This window comes from Ovis canadensis, chromosome 14 (genome assembly GCF_042477335.2).
Source record: "Ovis canadensis isolate MfBH-ARS-UI-01 breed Bighorn chromosome 14, ARS-UI_OviCan_v2, whole genome shotgun sequence".
NCBI classification, from domain to species: domain Eukaryota; kingdom Metazoa; phylum Chordata; class Mammalia; order Artiodactyla; family Bovidae; genus Ovis; species Ovis canadensis.
Window position 1 is genome coordinate 75,884,214 of NC_091258.1, and position 18,928 is coordinate 75,903,141.

Consider the following 18,928-nt stretch of genomic DNA (forward strand, 5'->3'; position numbering starts at 1 on the left):
TTCACTCGTCTCCGACTCTGTGAGACCCCATGGACGGCAGCCCACCAGGCTCCCCCGTCCCTGGGATTCTCCAGGCAAGAACACTGGAGTGGGTTGCCATTTCCTTTTCCAATGCATGAAAGTGAAAAGTGAAAGTTAAGTCGTTCAGTCGTGTCCTACTCTTAGCGACCCCATGGACTGCAGCCCACCAGGCTCCTCCATCCATGGGATTTTCCAAGCAAGAGTACTGGAGTGGGGTGCCATTGTCTTCTCTGTACTAGAGTATTATTCAGCATTTAAAAAGGAGAGGAATATAACCCATGCTACAATATAGAGGAATCTAGTACACATTCTATTAAGCAAAATAAGCCTGAGGAAGGGATAAATAATGTTTGAGTCCACTGAAATGAGGCACCTGGAGAGCTCAGATTTAGAGAAAGTAGGACAAAGATTGCCAGGAACTCAGAAAGGAGGAAGGCAGGATTGTTGTTGAATGGGCACAGAGTTCATATATTGCAAGGTGAAGAAAGTTCTGGAGTTTGGTTGCAAAAAATGCATATGTATTTATTTCTACTGACATGGACACTTGAAAGTGAAAGTGAAGTCGCTCAGTTATGTCCAATTCTTTGTGACCCCTGGGACTGTAGCCTACCAGGCTCCTCCATCCAGGCAAGAGTACTGGAGTGGGTTGCCATTTTCTTCTCCAGAGGATTTTCCCAACCCAGAGATTGAACATGGGTCTCCTGCATTGTAGTCAGACATTCGACCATATGACCAGCAGGGAAGTCCTCTGGGACACTTAAAAATGGTTAAAATGGTCAATTTCATGTTATGAGTAATAACATAAAATTTAAAAAAAAAAAAACCCTCTCAGAACCACTCCCTGAGAGTAACCACAAAAGGGTCAAGGCTGATAGCTACATGGCAAATGCTCCCCGCCCATCCAGCTTCATCTCCACCCTAACAACACAGAGGGTAACAGCAGTCTTCTGTGCTCAGGACTCCCCACTTTGGTCCTTAGAGATGTCTCAGCTCCAGTCCTGCATGACTTAACCTCAGCCTCCCTGGCTGATCCAGTGCTCCAGGCTCTGCTGCAAGGATCCAGTAAGTCTTGGGTCACCCTCTTCTGTAGGAGACTGGGTGCTGAGTTCTCATCCTCCCAAAGAGACCTCTGCAATCCCTGAGTGGAGGTGGTCAGTCCGGCTCCCGCCTGAGGGTGGAGAGACCCATTTTTCAGATGAAAACAGGAGCTGGAAGTTGTCAGGTTTATGTGGCAATTGGTGATGCAGGGGGTTGGATCAGACCATGGAGATTCTAAGACCTTTTTTTTTTTTTTTTTGACTGGTGCTCAAACAACATCAAATATTCCCCTGGAACAGGGTTTATGGTGTGAGGACCACTTATGTCAGTCTCCTGTGTAGTGCTGACCCTCTGATTCTGCAGGTTCCTCCTCTGTGGATGCCCCAGTGACTGTAAGGATCTTGAGCATCCGTGGATTTTGGTGTCTTCAGAGGAGGGCTCTGTGGTGATTTATATTAAGTCACCATTGGTTTGCTAACCCAGCAACTCTGTGAAGTTAGCTCTATTTCTTCTTATTGGCAGTAATTTTTAAATATGGTGGTAAATTACATATAGCTTAATATTTGCCATCTCAACAATTTTTAAATATACAGTTCAGTGATGTTAGGTATATTTATATTGTTGTGTTACCAATCTTAAAGAACTCTTTTCACCTCTTTTTTTCTCTTCTTTCCTAAGAAGAAAACTAAAACTGGGCCTCCGTTTAACAGTAACTCCCAGTTTCACCATTCATTCGAGTCCCTGGCAAACCACCATTCTACTTTAGGAAGCTGACTCCTCTCAGTACTTCATGGACATGGAATCATAGCATGTTTTTTTGTGACTGGATTATGTCACTGAGCATAATGTCCTCAGTGTTCCTCCACATTATAGCATACATCAGAATTTCCTGTCTCTTTTAGAGAACAGACTTGTGGACCCAGAGGGGGAGGGAGATGGTGGGATGAATTGAGAGAGTGGCATTGAAACATATATGCTACCATATGTAAAAGAGATCACCAGTAGGAATTTGCTATGTAATACAGGGAGCTCAACCCGGTGCTCTGTGCAACCTAGAAGGGTGGGATGGAGTAGGGGGATGGGAGGGGTCAAGAGGGAGGGGACATATGCATGCCTGTGGCTGATTCATGCTGATGTATGGCAGAAACCAACGCAACAGTGCAAAGCAATCATCCGCCAATGAAAAATAAATTTTAGAAAGTATATTTGAAAAACTGAATTTCCTATCTGTTTAAGGCTGAATAATATTCCACTGTATGTACTGCCGCATTGTGTTAATCCATTCCTTCATGGATGGACATCTGGGTTGCTTCCAACTTTCAGCTATTGTGAACAATGCTGCTAAGGAACACAGGTGTACAAATATGTTTTTGAACCCTATTGTCAACTCTTTGGGGTATACGCCCATTATGACATGACTGGATCATGTGGAAAATGTATTTTTCATTTTTGAGGAACCACAATACTGCATCCATAGCTGCTGCCCCATTTTACATTGCTACTCACAGTGCAGAAAGGTTCATCAGCAGCATTTGAGCAAGAACAAAACAGTCCAGAGAAGCATATGACTTGTTCAAGAGTGCTGAAGTGTTTGCAGAACCAAGGTTCTATTCATAGTTTCCTGGCTCTGTGAATGCTTGCTCTTCATCAAAATGTTAAACTTGGACTTTGGAGTATCAGGGGTAGAAGCCCCCCTCACAATAACTGGTGGTCATTGGATCAGCCTAGCCCTGCAGAGCTGTGTAGGCAGAAGACATTTCATGTCCCAAAGCAGCAGGAAACACAGTCTTTTCATTTCTGATTCACAATGAACATTAGTCCCACCCTCCCTCCAGGCACTTGGGAGGCCACTGTAGTTTGATGCTTTGACTGAGCTGGGCTAGAGTCTGTTCAGCGCAGTTCAGTCACTCATTCATGTCTGACTCTTTGAGACCCCATGAATCACAGCACACCAGGCCTCCCTGTCCTTCACCAACTCCCAGAGTTCACTCAAACTCAGGTCCATCGCATCAGTGATGCTCTCCAGTCATCTCATCCTCTGTCGTCCCCTTCTCCTCCTCCCAATCCCTCCCAGCATCAGGATCTTTTCCAATGAGTCAACTCTTGGCATGAGGTGGCCACAGTATTGGAGTTTCAGCCTCAGCATCAGTCCTTCTGTGCCTCCCCTCAAATGTCATCTCATTCTGCCCCAGGACACTTACTATTCTGTGTCACTCTGCAAACAATGAAACAGTGTCCAGGTTTCAGGATCCTTGGTGAAGAAAAGTGCAGAGTCTGAGCACTCTGCTCAGCAAGCCCCTAAAAGACTCACTTCAACCCTATCAAAGAGGGGAGAGAATAATGATGATAATTTGCCCTATTTTGCAGGGGAAAGGGGAAAAAAGATGGAATGTAGTTTCAGCAAAATCAGACAAGCAGGGCTGGTTGATTTCAATTCAAAAGTCAGCATTCTTATTTATCCAACTTATACCAATTAAGCGTCTATGATGTGCCCGGCTTTGTGTTGGAAGCTCTCGCTTCTGTAGGGGCAGAAGACTTGGCTTTCTGGATTCTTCAGCTGGGCTAACAATTCAGTTGACATACGATAGATGAACACAGTTAGTTTAATAAGTACAGGAGCCCCATAAAATCTTTTGAGGCTCAAAGACTGTCAGACAATTGAGGCTTTTATGAGCCCCTGAGTTAAGGAGAAAGGGGTGGGGATCTTGGGCTTCAAATGGGAGGAAGACCAAGCACAGAAGGATGAGAGGAGCAAGTGCCTGGTGAACAAATGTTTGTCCTCTCCAAGCAGGTAAATCTTTCTGAGATTAAAAAGTTCTCTGTGGTAATAGCTGTCTTCCTGGCATAGGTCTCCTAATCTGCATTATTCTGAACAATTACGGGAGAGGTAAAGAGCTTCTCCTGAATCTAATGGGTCTTAATTGACTTTAGCTCAAAACAATTTACCCGTCAAAAGGACACATTTGGGGGACATAATCCACTCCATCTCACTTCTTTTCAAGCAAACTTTCCAGTAACTTTGAGACAAATTCGAAGTCTTCTCTATGATTGTAGAAACCAAATCTCAGAGATGGAGAGCTTGCCCATTGTGTCCATTTACCACCTGCTCCCCATCACTTCCATACTCCATAGAACTGGACTCCCACTGTCAAGGGTGGATGGACATTGTCAACGGCTCTATGTCTTCTTTTCTCAGCAGACTGCAGCCTCCTCAACTACATCTAGGATGTTGCGTCAGTTTGTTCGCCAGTTTGGTCAGAAGCTCATGTGCAAGCGGCTGCTGGAGCCCATAGATGAGTCTGAGAGACCTGTGGCTCATCTGAACCTCCTAAACCTGGTGATCGTGGGTGTGGGCAGGATGTTGATAGCTGGCGTGTACATTCTGGCTGGTGCAGTGGCAAAGTACATAGCTGGACCAGCAACCATCATCTCGTTCTTGGTGGCTGCCATGTTTTCTATGTTATCTGGACTCTGCTATGCTGAATTTGGGGCCTGGGTACCACGCTTTGGTTCTGCGTATCTCTACAGCTATGTCACGATGGGTCAACTCTATGTCTTTGTCATTGGCTGGAACTCCATACTTCCCTTAGTTACGGGTGAGAATGGGCCAACAAATGGTGTGGGGCTTAAGACTGGGAAACTATGTTGGAGGATTGGGTTCTCACTCATTCATGAGCACTTTATTCTTGGCCTCGTGGAGGAAAGTTGATAATAGAGTCAGGAAGACCCCACAATTGCAGTCAACTTAATTCTGTCCTGTGTCCTTAAATGATGGACCATGAACCCAGAAGGTAAGGGAACTGTAGGGAGTGGGTGAGAGGGAGGCATGTCCCACAGGCTCATCCCCTCACCGTAGTGAAATCTTTCCTCAGTTGTTGCCTTCCTGGGATTTTCCTTTACCACTTGATTTCAAATTTCATGCCTATCCCAGCCCTCCCATTCCCTTACGTGTTTTCTTTTCTTGTATAACATTGATCAGCTCCTAACATATTAAAACACCTGACATTTTGGTGAATCATTTGGGTCTACTCTCCCTAACCCATGAAAAGAAACCCTTTGATATTTTGTATTTTTTAGCAGGTATTTTTAAATACAGGTATTTTATCTATGTTTTTAGATCCTATGGCACATCAATTTTTATTTGTCAATGAACGCTCCTTCTTCTGCCTCTACAGGTACTGCTGTCTTGGCCAGGGTCTCAAGTTACGTCTTTGACAGCCTGATTGGGAATCACATCTCTCAGGCATTACAGGAAACTTTCTCTCTGCACCTGCCTTACTCCCTGGCCACATATGCAGACTTTTTTGCCCTGGGCCTGGTACTGCTGATGACAGGTGACACAGGGCTCAACAACAGGATGGGAAGAGTGGGGTGTGGTGTGGGAGCTGGTGTAGGAAAGTCTTGATGTGGCAGAATGGTCGGGGATTAAAAATAGAAAGAAGGGTCTTGAGACAGAAGCTAAGACATAGACCATTGTTTTCCACCCTTGGCACTATTGACAATTTGGGCTTATCATTCTTTGGTGTGAAGGGACTGTCCTGTGAATTTTAATTTCTTTTTTTAATCATTATTGAGTGTTGAGTATCATCCTTGGCCTTTGCTCACTAGATACCAGTGACATCCACCCACCCCCAACTGTGGCAATCAGGGTGTCTCCAGACAGTGCCAATGTCCCTTGGGGAATAGAATTACCCCAAGGTGAGAATCATTTACTTAGACCAACAAGTCTTCCTTTGTACTGAGGCCAAAGATTTTTTTTTTAATTGAGAGGAAGTTCACATAGCATAAAATCAACCACTTTGTAATTTTTCCCAGCTTCAGTCAAATATAACTGACATACAACATTGTGTAAGATTAAGGTGTACATCTTGGTTTGTTAGACATGTATTCTGAGAAGATTGCCACAATAATTAACCATCTTAAAGTGTACAGTTCAGTAGCATTAAGCACATCTGTAATGTTGGGCAACCATCATCTCCATCTAGTTCCAAACATGTTCAACACCTCTGTATCCACTGAGCAATCACTGTCTGTTTGTCCACCACCACCTACTGCTAGCCCTGAGCAACTATTTCTCTGCTTCCTGTTTTTGTTCAGTCACTAAGTCATATCCAAGTCTTTGCAACCCCATGGATTATAGTATGCCAAGCTCCTCTGTCCTCTACCATATTCTGGAGTTTGCTCAAATTTACGTCCATTGAGTCAGTGATGCTGTCCAACCATTTCATTCTCTGTCACCCTCTTCTCCTCCTGCCCTAAATCTTACCCAGCATCAGAATCTTTTTCAATGAGTCAGTTCTGTCCATCAGGTGGCCAAAGTTTGGGAGCTTCAGTATCAGTCCAATGAATATTCAGGGTTGATTTCCTTTAGGATTGATTGGTTTGTTCCCCTTGCTGTCCAAGGGACTCTCTAGAGTCTTCTCCAACACCACAGTTCAAAAGCATCAGTTCTTTGGTGCTCAGCCTTCTTATGGTCCAACTCTCACATCTGTACATGACTATTGGTAAAACCATAGCTCTGACTATACGGACCTTTGTAGGCAAAGTGATGGCCTTGTTTTTTAGTACGTTGTCTATGTTTGCCATAGCTTTCCTTCCAAGAAGCAACTGTCTTTTGATTTCATGGCTGCAGTCACTGTCTGCAGTGATTTTGGAGCCCAAGTAAAGAAAATCTGTCACTGATGCCACTTTTTCTTCTTCTATTTGCCAGGAAGTGATGGGGCCAGATGCTATGTTCTTAGCTTTATGAATGTTGAGTTTTAAGCCAGCTTTTTCACTCTCCTCTTTCACTTTCATCAAGAAGCTCTTTAGTTCCTGTTCACTTTCTGCATTAGGGTGGTATCATCTGCATATCTGTGATTGTTGATATTTCTCCTGGAAATCTTGATTCCAGCTTGTGCTTCATCCAGCTTGGCATTTTGCATGATGTACTCTGCATGTAAGTTAAACAAGCAGGGTGACAATATACAGCCTTGATGCACTCCTCTTCCAATTTGGAACCAGTCCATTATTCTATGTCTGCATCTGACTGTTGCTTCTTGACCTGCATAGATTTCTCAGGAGACAGGTAAAGTGGTCTGGTATTCCTATCTCTTTAACAATTTTCACAGCTTGTTGTGATCCACATAGCCAAAATCTTTAGTGTAGTCAAATGAAGCAGAAGTATATGATTCATTTGTGTTGCCCCCCTCCCCCACTTTCTCTGCGATCCAAAGAATGTTGGCAATTTGATCTCTGGCCCTCTGCATTTTCTTAACTCTGTTGTACATCTGAAAGTTCTTGGTTCCCATAATGCTGAAGCATAGCTTGAAGGATTTTGAGCATAACCTTGCTAGCATGGGAAATGAGTGCAGTTGTACAGTAGTTTGAACATTCTTTGGCATTGCCCTTCATTGGGATTGGAAAGAAAACTGATCTAGAAGTCCTGAAGCTACTGTTGAGTTTCCCAAGTTTGCTCACATATCAAATACAGCACTTTCACAGCACTTTCACTTTCACTTTTAAGATTTGAAATAGCTCAGCTGGAATTCCATCACCTTCACTAGCTTTGTTTGTACTATTGCTTCCTAAGACGCACTTGACTTCACACTCCAGGATGTCTGGTTCTAGGTGAATGACCACACCATCTTGGTTATCCAGACCACTGAAACATTTTTTTTTTTATAGTTCTGGGTATTCTTGCCACCTCTTCTTAATCTCTTCTGCTTCTGTTAGTTCCTTATCATTTGTGTCCTTTATCGTGCCCATCCTTTCTCTTTTTTTTTTTTCCATCCTTTCTTGAAATGTTCCCTTAATATCTCCAATTTTCTTGAAGAGATCTCTAGTCTTTCCCACTCTACTATTTTCCTCTATTTCTTTGATTGTTCCCTTAAGATGGCTTTCTTGTCTCTCCTTGCTATTTCCTGGAATTCTGCATTCAGTTGGTAATATCTTTCCCTTTCTCCATTGCCTTTCACTTCTCATCTTCTCTCAGCTATTTGTAAAGCCTCCTCAGACCCCCATTTTGCCTTTTTGCATTTCTTTTCCTTGGCGACGGTTTTGGTCACTACCTCATGTACAGTGTTAGGAATCTCTGTCCCTAGTTCTTCAGGCAGTCTGCTTAATGGATCTAATTCCTTGAATCTATTTGTCAACTCCACTGTATAATTATAATGGATTTTACTTAGGTCATACCAGAATGATCTAGTAGTTTTCCATACTTTCTTCAATTCAAGCCTGAATTTTGCATTAAGGAACTGATGGTCTGAGCTACAGTCAGCTCCAGGTCTTGCTTTTGTATAGAGCCTCTCCACCTTAAGCTACAAAGAATATAATAAATCTGATTTCAGTATTGAACTTCTGGTGATGTCCAAGTGAGGAGTCATCTCTTGTTGTTGAAAAAAGGTGTTTCTATGACCAGTATATCTATAAATGTATCAATAATTTGAGTGTTTCATATTACATCATTGCAGGACTACTGCTTCTGGGAGTTCGTGAGTCAATCCTGGTTACCAAAATATCCATAGGAATAAACATTTTGGTTCTCATTTTCATTATCATCACTGGCTTCATTAAGGGAGATCTGCATAACTGGAGGCTCACAGAACAGGACTACAACCTAAACATATCCGGAACCAGAGACATCTACGGCTTAGGAGGGTAATATTGGCCATAATATATGGGTGAAGGGCATGCAGAGCTAGTATAGTGTGGACTAAAGATATCTGGGCTGGTGGATCCAGATGAAGCGAGTCCTGGAGCCCAGGACTTGAGGTATGAAGGGAGAAACTCAGTAGAGATGGAAGAACACACCTCACCTGCATTCTTTCTCTCTTTCTCTCACCGTAGCTTGGGCCCTCTGGGTTCTGGAGGGTTTGCACCTTTCGGCTTTGAAGGGATTCTCCAGGGAACAGCTACATGTTTCTACTATTTTTTTGGTGTTGATGTTCTTGCCACTAAAGGTAACATGGTCACTGTGTATCCCATCTGAGGTTTGGGAACAGACTGGCTGCCCCTGGCTTTGGGGAAACCTGATTGAGGAGTACAAGGAAGGGGATTTTTCCCAGTGTGTTTCCCTGACTCAATAGTTCTTCTCTTTCTGCAGGGGGAGAAGCTATAAATCCTCATCGTTCCATCCCCTGGAGCATCGTGATCACGATCTTCATCTGCTTTTTGGCTTATTCTGGTGTCTCAGTGGCACTCACCCTCATGGTGCCCTACTACCAGATTCAGCCTCACAACCCTTTGCCACAAGCCATTCTCCATAGTTTGTGGCTCCCCGCCAGATACTTCGTGATTATTGGCACCCTCTGTGCTCTTATATCCAGGTCAGTGCCATGGTTTTCTCCCTGTCTACTGTCAGATACTCAGATATCCCGACCCTTAGGATTGGTAGAGAAGACAGAGAGACACCTTACCCCAAGCCAACAAGAGAGCAGACGTTCCGGTCTGTCCTGCTTCTCCACGTCCTTACATGTTTCCATTTTCTCTTCTAGACTCCATAGCGCCGTGTCCAGAATGCCTCCTTTGAGCTACACGATGGCAGAGGACGGGCTCCTTTTCCGGGTACTTACCCAGACCCATGTCCGCACAGGCATCCGTGTCGTGGCCATGATGTCTGCTGCAAATCTTACAGGTTAAAAAACAAATGAAATGCACGCTGTAACTTACATATTTCCCGCTGTTTCTCACTCCCTTCCTCACCTTGTTTGTGCGCTCATTCTAGGGCTCATGGCGTTACTCTTCAAGTACACAGATCTTGTGGATCTTGTGTCGGTCGGGACTCTGTTCGTTTACTCCCTGGTGGCATTTTCTGTTCTTGTCCTCAGGTGAGACCCCATTGCACCTTGGTAAGGAGTCTTGGATATTAGTTGGGAAGTAACTGTCTTCTGCCTTCATGCTGTCTTCTAAAAGTCCTGCTCTGCTTAAGATAGGACAGATGTAGAATAGGCTGTGATGTTGGCTAAGTAGGGACTGCTGTTAATATTGCCTTAAAACCTCTAATTCAGGTACCAGCCAGATCAGAATTTAAACAAGAATGAGAACACACAGGGGGAAATTGAGATGCCTGGCCTTGATGGACATCTGCTGGACTCTGAACCTGAAGCAAGAAACTCAAACATACTAAAGAGTCTGTGGTTCCCTATCAGCACCATCCCCACTAGGAAATCTGGCCAGATTGTCTATGGATGTGCCTCACTACTCGGTGAGCAGTGGGATTTCTCTTTGGTCATTTTCTGAAATTGACAGTATGGTGTTGGAGTGTGTATTTTGTCCATTGAGGAGTCTTGGTGACATGAGGGCCCTTGCTGAGGTGGGCAGCCTGGGGAGAGGTGTGACCCAAGGTCTTGACATCTTCAGCTTCTGAAGTTGAACCTGTTCTCCTCCACCTTGACCCCTGTAGTTCTCCTGATGATAATCTTGAGCGTGATCCTGGTCCAGTGGTCCAGTCAGGAGTTCTCTGGAGACTCCGGGTACACACCAGGGGCTGTGCTGCTGCTGCTGCTCATCATTGGGGTCATGGTCATCATCTGGAGGCAGCCCCAGAACCCCATTCCTCTTTATTTTAAGGTAAGTGTCCTTATGTGCCCAAACTGTCCACCTGGAGTGAACATGCCTCCCAGTCTAAACATCCAGGGAGTGCTAAAACCAATGGACTCTTCCCTGATCCCCACTCAGTACTCTACATGCACAGTCTGAGTAGGCACTGGATACACAGTCTGAAGGCTGGTCTTCTTGCCCACGTAGGGTAGAGTCTCTCATTCAGGCATCTGGGGTGTGTTCAGGGATGAACTGACTCTGCCCACAGGTCCCTGCTCTGCCTGTCCTCCCACTGGTCAGCATCTTCATGAACCTTTACTTGATGATGCAGATAACTTCTGGGACCTGGATCATATTTGGCATCTGGAATGTGATTGGTAAGTGGCTTTCTGGCGTAAAGAGACCCCTTGAGTGACAGATCCCAAACTGAGCAACCCTAAACTTCTTGGCCACCATAATAGGAGGCCTATTGGACATTTGTACCCAGGAAGAGTGCCTACTTATCCTTCTCATTTTCCCATTTCCTTACTAGGATTTCTCATATACTTTGGATACGGGATCCGACACAGCTTAGAGAACAATGAGCCATAACCACCAACCTCCACCACCTAGACTCTTGACAAAGCACCCTTAGTGCTGAGTCATCTTTACCAAAGGTAATAGATGTTGTGTAGAATCCCTACATACATAGAAGGTGTCTTCTGCTACATGAACACAGCCTCTATGGAGTGTGAAGGTGCATGCGTCTACAACCCTGTCTTTATTACCAGTGGACAAAGTGACTTTAATGTTGTCTAATTTTTAAGTACGTTTTTCAAAGCATGATGTACATACAGAAAATTACATGCTTCTTAAGTGTGCAGCAAGACTGATTTTCACAAAGAAAGTATAAGAACATAAAAGCGGGAGAAAGAAAATGTTAACCTGGCACCTGAGAAACAACTCCTTGTTCCCATCTCCAGCGTGAGCACAGAGCTGGCCACTTGGGGAGGAAACATAGGTAATCATATATTGTGTAAGATTTAAACTTTAAATATTAGGTCATCAATAAGTTTGAAGTAAAAGGTCAGTTTTCATTCCAATCCCAAGAAAGATAATGCCAAAGAATGTTCAAACTACTAAACAACTGTGCTCATTTCACAGCCTAGCAAGATAATGCTCAAAATCATAAGCTAGACTTCGGCAGTACATGAACTGAGAACTTCCAGATACAAGCTAGGTTTAAAAAGGTAGATGAACCAGACATCAAATTGCCTACATCTGTTGGATCACAAAGAAAGCAAGGGAAGTCCAGAAAAACATCAACTTCTGCTACATTAACTATGCCAAAGCCTTTGACTATATGGATCACAACAAACTGTGGAATATCCTTAAGGAGATGGGAATACCAGACCATCTGACCTGCCTCCTGAGAAACCTGTATGCAGGTCATAGGCAACAGTTAGAATCGGACATGGAACGGTGGAGTAGTTCAAAACTGGCAAGGGAGTATGTTAAGGCTCTATGTTGTTCCCCGCTTATTTAACTTATATGCAGAGTACATCATGCAAAATGCTGGGCTGGATGAATCACAAGCTGGAATCAACCTTGCCAGGAGAAGTATCAACCTCAGATGATACCATCCTAATGACAGAAAGTGAAGAGGAAATTAAAAGCCTCTTGATGAAGGTGAAAGAGGAGGGTGAAAAGTTGGTATAACACTTAACATTCAAAAAAAAGAATATCATAGCCTCTGGTCCCATCACTCCCTGGCAAATAGAAGAGGAAAAAGTGGAAGCAGTGCCAAGTTTGGCTCCAGAATCACTGCAGATGGTGACTGTAGCCCTGAAATTAAAAAACGGTTATTCCTTGAATAGAAACCTATGACAAACCTACACAGAATATTGAAAAGCAGAGAGATGGGAGACAAGCAGGGAGATGGGAACAAGGAGTTGTTTCTCAGGTGCCAGGTTAACATTTTCTTTCTCCCACTGTTATGTTCTTGTACTTTCTTTGTGAAAATCGGTCTTGCTGCACACTTAAGAAGCATCTACAACCTTTGCCGACAAAGGTCTGTCTAGTCAAAGCAATGGTTTTTCCAGTAGTCATGTATGGATGTGAGAGTTCAGCCATAAAGAAGGCTGAACACAGAAGAATTGACGCTTTTGAAAACTGTGGTGCTGGGGAAGACTTTGAGAGTCTGTTGTACTGCATGGAGATCAAACCAGTCAACACTAAAGGAAATCAACCCTCAATATTCATTGGAAGGACTGATGCTGAAGTTGAAGCTCCAATATTTTGGCCACATGATGTGCAGAGCTGACTCAATGGAAAAGACCCTGATTCTGGGAAAGGCTGAGGGCAGGAGGAGAAGAGGGAACAGACAATGAGATGTTTAGATAGCATTGAAGAAGGAATTCATAGGGCCTGGACTCCATCTTAGGCCTGTTCATGCTAATCATGCTCGGCCACCTTTCCAATAGACTCTGAACTCTGTGTTTAGTGCCTATGAAAACAACAACAGAAAGATAAGACCCCCTCCAGACAGGGGAACCTTGAAGATTGTATCTAGGTTACTCATCGCCTAAGAGAAAACATGTACTAATCACCCCTCCCTCCAGACAGGCCATAAGTTTTTCTGTATCAGTTGGAGTGTAACCTCGGGTTTATTGATTATTGGCTAATGGTTTGACTGTTTGAGCACATGAGCACATAGCACATGAATGATGGGGTTATTGGGATTGTATTTCCCTTGGTTTATGTCTCAAGGAATTTGGAGTGGTGGGTTCAGACATGTACACGTGGGGTATACAAGATTTTCACAAACGCTGGTCGGGGTCCTTGGCTAAGAGGAGACTCTGCCTTGGGCCCGCCGGTGTAATAAACTGCACTTCACTATCCGCATTGTTCTTCTGAGGGAGTTTGTTTCCCAGAACACGTGGCTACAGCAGCATCACTGACTCAATGAACCTCTCCATAACATAGTGGAGGATAGAGGAGCCTGGTGTGCTGCATTCCATGGGGTCACAAAGACATGTACATGACTTAGCAACTGAACAACCACAACAGGACCTTGCAATCATGCCTCTGAGATATTCCTGGTTTGATTCCAGACTACCGTAGTAAAGAGAACTGGCAATAAAGAGAGTCACACAAAGTCTCTGGTTCCCCAGTGCATATAAACTTATGTTTACACGACACTGTTCAGTGTGTTATATATTCTGTCTAAAAAATGTACATACTTTAACTTTAAAGTATTTTATTGCTGAAAAATGCTAGCTGTCATCTGACAACCCAGAGTTGCCACAAGCCCTCAGTTTACAAAAACTGCAGCATCTGCAAAGCACAATAAAATGACATACGCTTGTACATGTGTATGTGTATACTGAAAGATGTATAGTTAATGTGCACAAAAGATGTATATGTAAGATATGTACTAAAGTATATGTGTTCAGGTTCATTGTTGATCTAAAATCAATGTATCTAGTTGTCTTGTAATACTATTTGCTAAATCTGTCACCTCTTGGCATCTGTGTATGCTCTCTGCATTCTAATAACCTCTTGACATATGGGTATAGCCAAACGTCATTAGGGTCCATCCTCATGTCCTCATTTAATCCTACTTACCTCTTTAAGTCCCCCCACAAAATACAGTCACATTCTGAAGTCCTGGGGATCAGGACTTCAACATATGAATTTTAAAGAAGGGAGATGCATTTACCTCTTCACATTTTTGACCACCATTTCCTTCCCAGTGGCTAAAACAGTGTCTGGAATACAATAAGTGCTCCGTTATTTGATGAGATATTTAATGAAAGAATCATATATACATGTGTAATATTTTACATGTACCCAAGATGGGGAACTTTCTATTTACCAGTAATTATCAAAGGGAGACCACAGTATTTGTTTGGGGAAAATGATATTTTGCTAAACGACTTGGAACAGAAAATGAGACTTTAAGGCCATGTCTAATCTATGACTGGTCTTCCCTGGTGGCTCCAGGGTAAAGAATCCACCTGCCAATGCAGGAGACACTTTCAATCCCTCGATTGGGAAGATCCCCTGGAGGAGGAGATAGCAACTGTTTCCAGTGTTCTTGCCTGGAAAATCCCATGGACAGAGGAGCCTGGAGGGCTACAGTCCAGGGGAAGGAAAAAGAGTCAGACACGACTTAGAGACTAAACCACATCAATGTCTATAGAAGGTGTTGGCTTGATCATTTCACAGGAGAGAAAAAATGCAGCGAGAAATTGGGAAGAGAAGAGTGAAGAGAGGGTGAGGAGAAGGTGGTGAAGGGTTCTGTGAGATGAGAACCTCTTCCCTTGATCTGATCTCACTTTCACATGAAAATCATGAAGTGATTGATGTAGATAAGCATCTCATGGAAAGAAAGATTTTTAAAATGATTATTCTTGGTGTGGATTGATGAAGGGGGAAAGCAATTGGCAGAAGAAGGAGAAAGAGCATATCATGAATGTGTGATTCCATGAATGTGTTATTTGAATGGGTGGTCCCCACAGATTGCAGGAAGACAGTGAGTGGCTGGGAGCAGGGCAAGAAGGTGAGGAAGGGGTTTGGGAGATGACAGAGGGTCTGCTGTCTTTCCAGGGATAGGGTTACAACATGGACACCCTCCAGACCTCACACATTCTTCTCCTCCCACCCCATGCCTCCCCACTTTACTGGCCATGGGAACCTGGAAACGTCACCTAACCTTCCTTCTAACCCTCTAAAGGCTTGGCAAAGAAATGGAGAAATAAGACACAGGATGAGTCCTTACATAACCTATGTAAGATGTGAATTTCAGAGCTGAGGTGTTTGGCTCAGTTGATGGAAAATTAAATAACAATCAAAGTAAGAAAAAAGAAGAGAATTTTGGTTATTTCTGTAACATTCAAATTGTTAAGATAATATCCTGAATTGTGACTGATAATTTACCAGGACATACGAGCTTTTTAGGATTTTCATATAATTTTTAGAACACATATTAATAACATTTATCCTTCCAATATAACCTAAGAAGGTTTATCATCACTTATTTGACAACACGTGGGTGCTTAGTCACTTCCGTCATGTCCGACTCTTTGAGACCCAATAGACTATAGCCCGACAGGCTCCTCTGTCCATGGGATTCTCCTGGCAAGAACACTGGAGTGGGTTGCCCTGCACTCTTCCACGGGATCTGCTGATGGTACCCATGTAATTATATGTGCCAGTATGCCTAATTGTAATGAGGTCAGTATCATTCCTTGAGATGTTTTAGGAGCTTTCTGAAAAAAACACAAAATAGCTAGAGGTCAAAACATATTTCATTTGAGGCTTCTTTGGTGGCCCAGTGGTAACTCTGCCTGCCAAAGCAGGAGACACGGGTTCTGACCCGGGCGGATTCTGGTGTGAGAGAGAGCTTGCAGAAGGTCAGCTTTCCTGAAGGGAGGTTCTGGCGCTCCAAAAAAATAAAAACAAGTCTGGTCAAAGCAAAGCTGGAGGTGAGAGAATCTTTCCCCTCCCCCACGCAAGGAAACATCCCCCCACAGAAAAGGGGACTGATGAGTGAGCGCTCAGCTACCCTAGTTCTGCAGGACATCGCAGGGGACACCTGAGCAGGACATCCACAGCAGCACCAGAGACCTGAGCCGGGACCTCCATGAGGACGGAGAGGAAAAATATTTGGAAAGATGCAGATAAACATGTCAAAGGGCATGAAACGGATTGCTTTTCTCAGGGAATCCAACCTCATGCCTCTGGGAGCATCTCACCAGGAAATCTCTCTGCTGCGTCCACAGGAACCCTCAGTACCCCGAGGGGCTCCTTGTGTGACCCTCCCCTGCAACATCCTGGGGAGCTCGGGTAGACCAGAAGCAGGCTCAGAAAACCAGTCCCCGCTCTAGCCGAGAGCGCCCACAGACTGGAGCTCTAGAGCCACCTTCTGGAAATCCAGAGACAGGTTTCCAGGAGGCAGCCTGGTGGATTGTCATAGCAGAGAGACAGAAAAGCTTAAGAATTCTCCCACAAGGTTTCCTAGGTGGTTCAGTGGTTAAGAATCCGCCTGCGAAGGCAGAGGACCCAGGTTCAGTCCCCGGTCTGGGAGGACCCCATATGCCAGGGGCCACTAAGCCCACATGCTGCAACTACTGCGGCCTGTGCTCTGCAACAGGAGAAGCCACCGCAATGAGAAGCCCGTGCACCACAACCAGGGAAGGACTCTGCAGTAGCCAAGATCCAGGGCAGACACGCTTAATCAATCAATTTAAAATTATTAAAAAGAATTACCCCACAAGAGGGAACAGAAAGAGTGTGAGATCAGTGAAATAAGTGTACTGATACAAAGACAGAGAAAATCCCGGAAAGTAACTCCACCATGAAACAACAGTACCCCAGGTGAAGTTAACCACCAAAGACTGAAGGGGGTGTCTGTTACAAATACAAAAGCATAGTATAGAATTACATTCACAGTTTTACTCACCTTCATCCTCTTGGGAGCAGCTTCTTCTCTAAGGAATTTATTACCACCTTAATTCCCAGAGTTTTCTGCTGCGAGTCAGATGGGAGAAACTCAGAGAGGGCTTCTTTCTGCATCCATTGCATCTCAGATGTTTTTCCTGTAGAGTAATCTTCCTAACAACTCTGGGTTCAAGAGCAGCCCCACACAACCAACTGAAACTCGCCACAACACCTTAAGGTGCTTTATTCCTTTTCTGGAGTTGGCTTTTCAAGGATAGATACTTAGATCAATGCGATAGAATCGACAGTCCTGAGACAAAGACTTACCTTATCGTTCATTTTACCCATGGGAACCAAGACAATACAATGGGTAAAAGATAGTCTCATCAACAATAGTGATCAGAGATGTATACATCCACATGCAAGTAAATAAACCTGGACCACTACTTCACAGTAAAAAAAAGAAAAAAAAAAATAATGGCAGCTTCAACTACGACATGTCAACCCCACAGTGAGTCTCTGGCTGGTGTATTAGCACGTGCGTCACTTGTTGTATGTCAGAATCTTGTCCACTCACTAACCCCTCGCTACTCGCTCATCCCTCCCCTCCGACTCCTGATTTTTTTTCCTTCTGTGAAATGCAGTGCTTTTGACCTCTTGCTGCATATTTCCCTTTCCCGCCTTGGTGCTCAGTCTTCCTAGAAAACAGACTCCTTGGGATCCTACTCCATCCCTTTGTGCAAGGCAGGCTGCAGACACACTTGTTCAATGCCTTTGTTGCTTGAATTCACATCAGAGGTTGTAAACTCCCCTTCTCCTGGTTGGGGTCCAGCTGGGCTTGGGGGTCAGTCCCCCACACTGGAGTGTCTCAGGTCAGGTGCAGGCTGTGGGGAGTTGAGTCGTATCAGAGGACTGGGCAGGAGGAGGACTGTGAGTGGGTCCCCAGTTCTACTTAGGGTCCTTGATGATCAATGAATTCAAGTGTCCCTGGAAATAATCAAGAAACACAATAGAGATGGACAGGTTTTATTTGACTCACACTGAGGACTATAGCTTAGGAGGCAGCCTCTCTGAGAGCTCTGAGAAACTGCTCTGCTGAAACATGGTTTCCAGCACAGTCTTACACCTCATGCAAACAAAGCTCACACATCAATACGACAGCGTTTCAAGGTTTCAAAAGAGACAGACTTAGTACATAGACAGTGAGACAGCAGGACTCTGGTTTCTGGGAAGGGAACCTCATCTTCCAGGGAGTGTTAACCCGCACACCATGAGAAGGGATTTGCAGATTTTCTTTCCCTCAGTGGTTAAAGAAGATGAGCTGTGAGGGTCTGACAGGCTGTCTTAGTTCACACACAGTTCAGGCTGAATCGTGGATGAGCCAGAATGACTTCCCCTTTCCTCAACATGTGAACATTTTCTCCATCACAGTTCAGCTCAGTTCAGTTCAGTCGCTCAGTCGTGTGCTACTCTTTGCGACCCCATGAATTGCAGCACGCCAGGCCTCCCTGTCCATCACCAACTCCCGGAGTCCACCCAAACCCATGTCCATTGAGTCGGTGATGCCATCCAACCATCACATCCTCTGCCATCCCCTTCTCTTCCTGCCATCAATCTTTCCCAGCATCAGGGTCTTTTCAAATGAGTCAGCTCTTCGCATCAGGTGGCCAAAGTATTGGAGTTTTCAGCTTCATCATCAGTCCTTCCAATGAACACCCAGGACTGATCTCCTTTAGGAACAAGCAGATAAAAATCTTAGAACCATAGGATCCAGCAGTCTACCTCTGACGATATACCCAGAAGAATTGAAATGCTGGAAGAGATATTTGTACACTCATGTTCATAGCAGCTTTATTCATAATATTTAAATCATGAAAGCAACCCAAATATCCATTGCCCAAAGAATAGGTAACCAAATATGGTATAT

At 44.2% G+C, this 18,928-nt stretch overlaps 1 protein-coding gene across 1 annotated transcript; it reads left to right on the top strand.

Annotated features, from left to right (window-relative positions):
- Window positions 1-993: 993 nt before the first annotated feature.
- Window positions 994-11,464, top strand: LOC138419269 (cationic amino acid transporter 3-like). Its single transcript, XM_069551933.1, has 12 exons — window positions 994-1,083; window positions 4,256-4,655; window positions 5,235-5,393; window positions 8,511-8,697; window positions 8,887-8,999; window positions 9,143-9,365; window positions 9,534-9,673; window positions 9,764-9,866; window positions 10,047-10,243; window positions 10,442-10,608; window positions 10,847-10,955; window positions 11,111-11,464. The coding sequence occupies exons 2-12, from the start codon at window positions 4,286-4,288 to the stop codon at window positions 11,167-11,169; spliced, it is 1,827 nt and encodes a 608-aa protein (XP_069408034.1). The 5' UTR covers window positions 994-1,083; window positions 4,256-4,285; the 3' UTR covers window positions 11,170-11,464.
- Window positions 11,465-18,928: the final 7,464 nt, after the last annotated feature.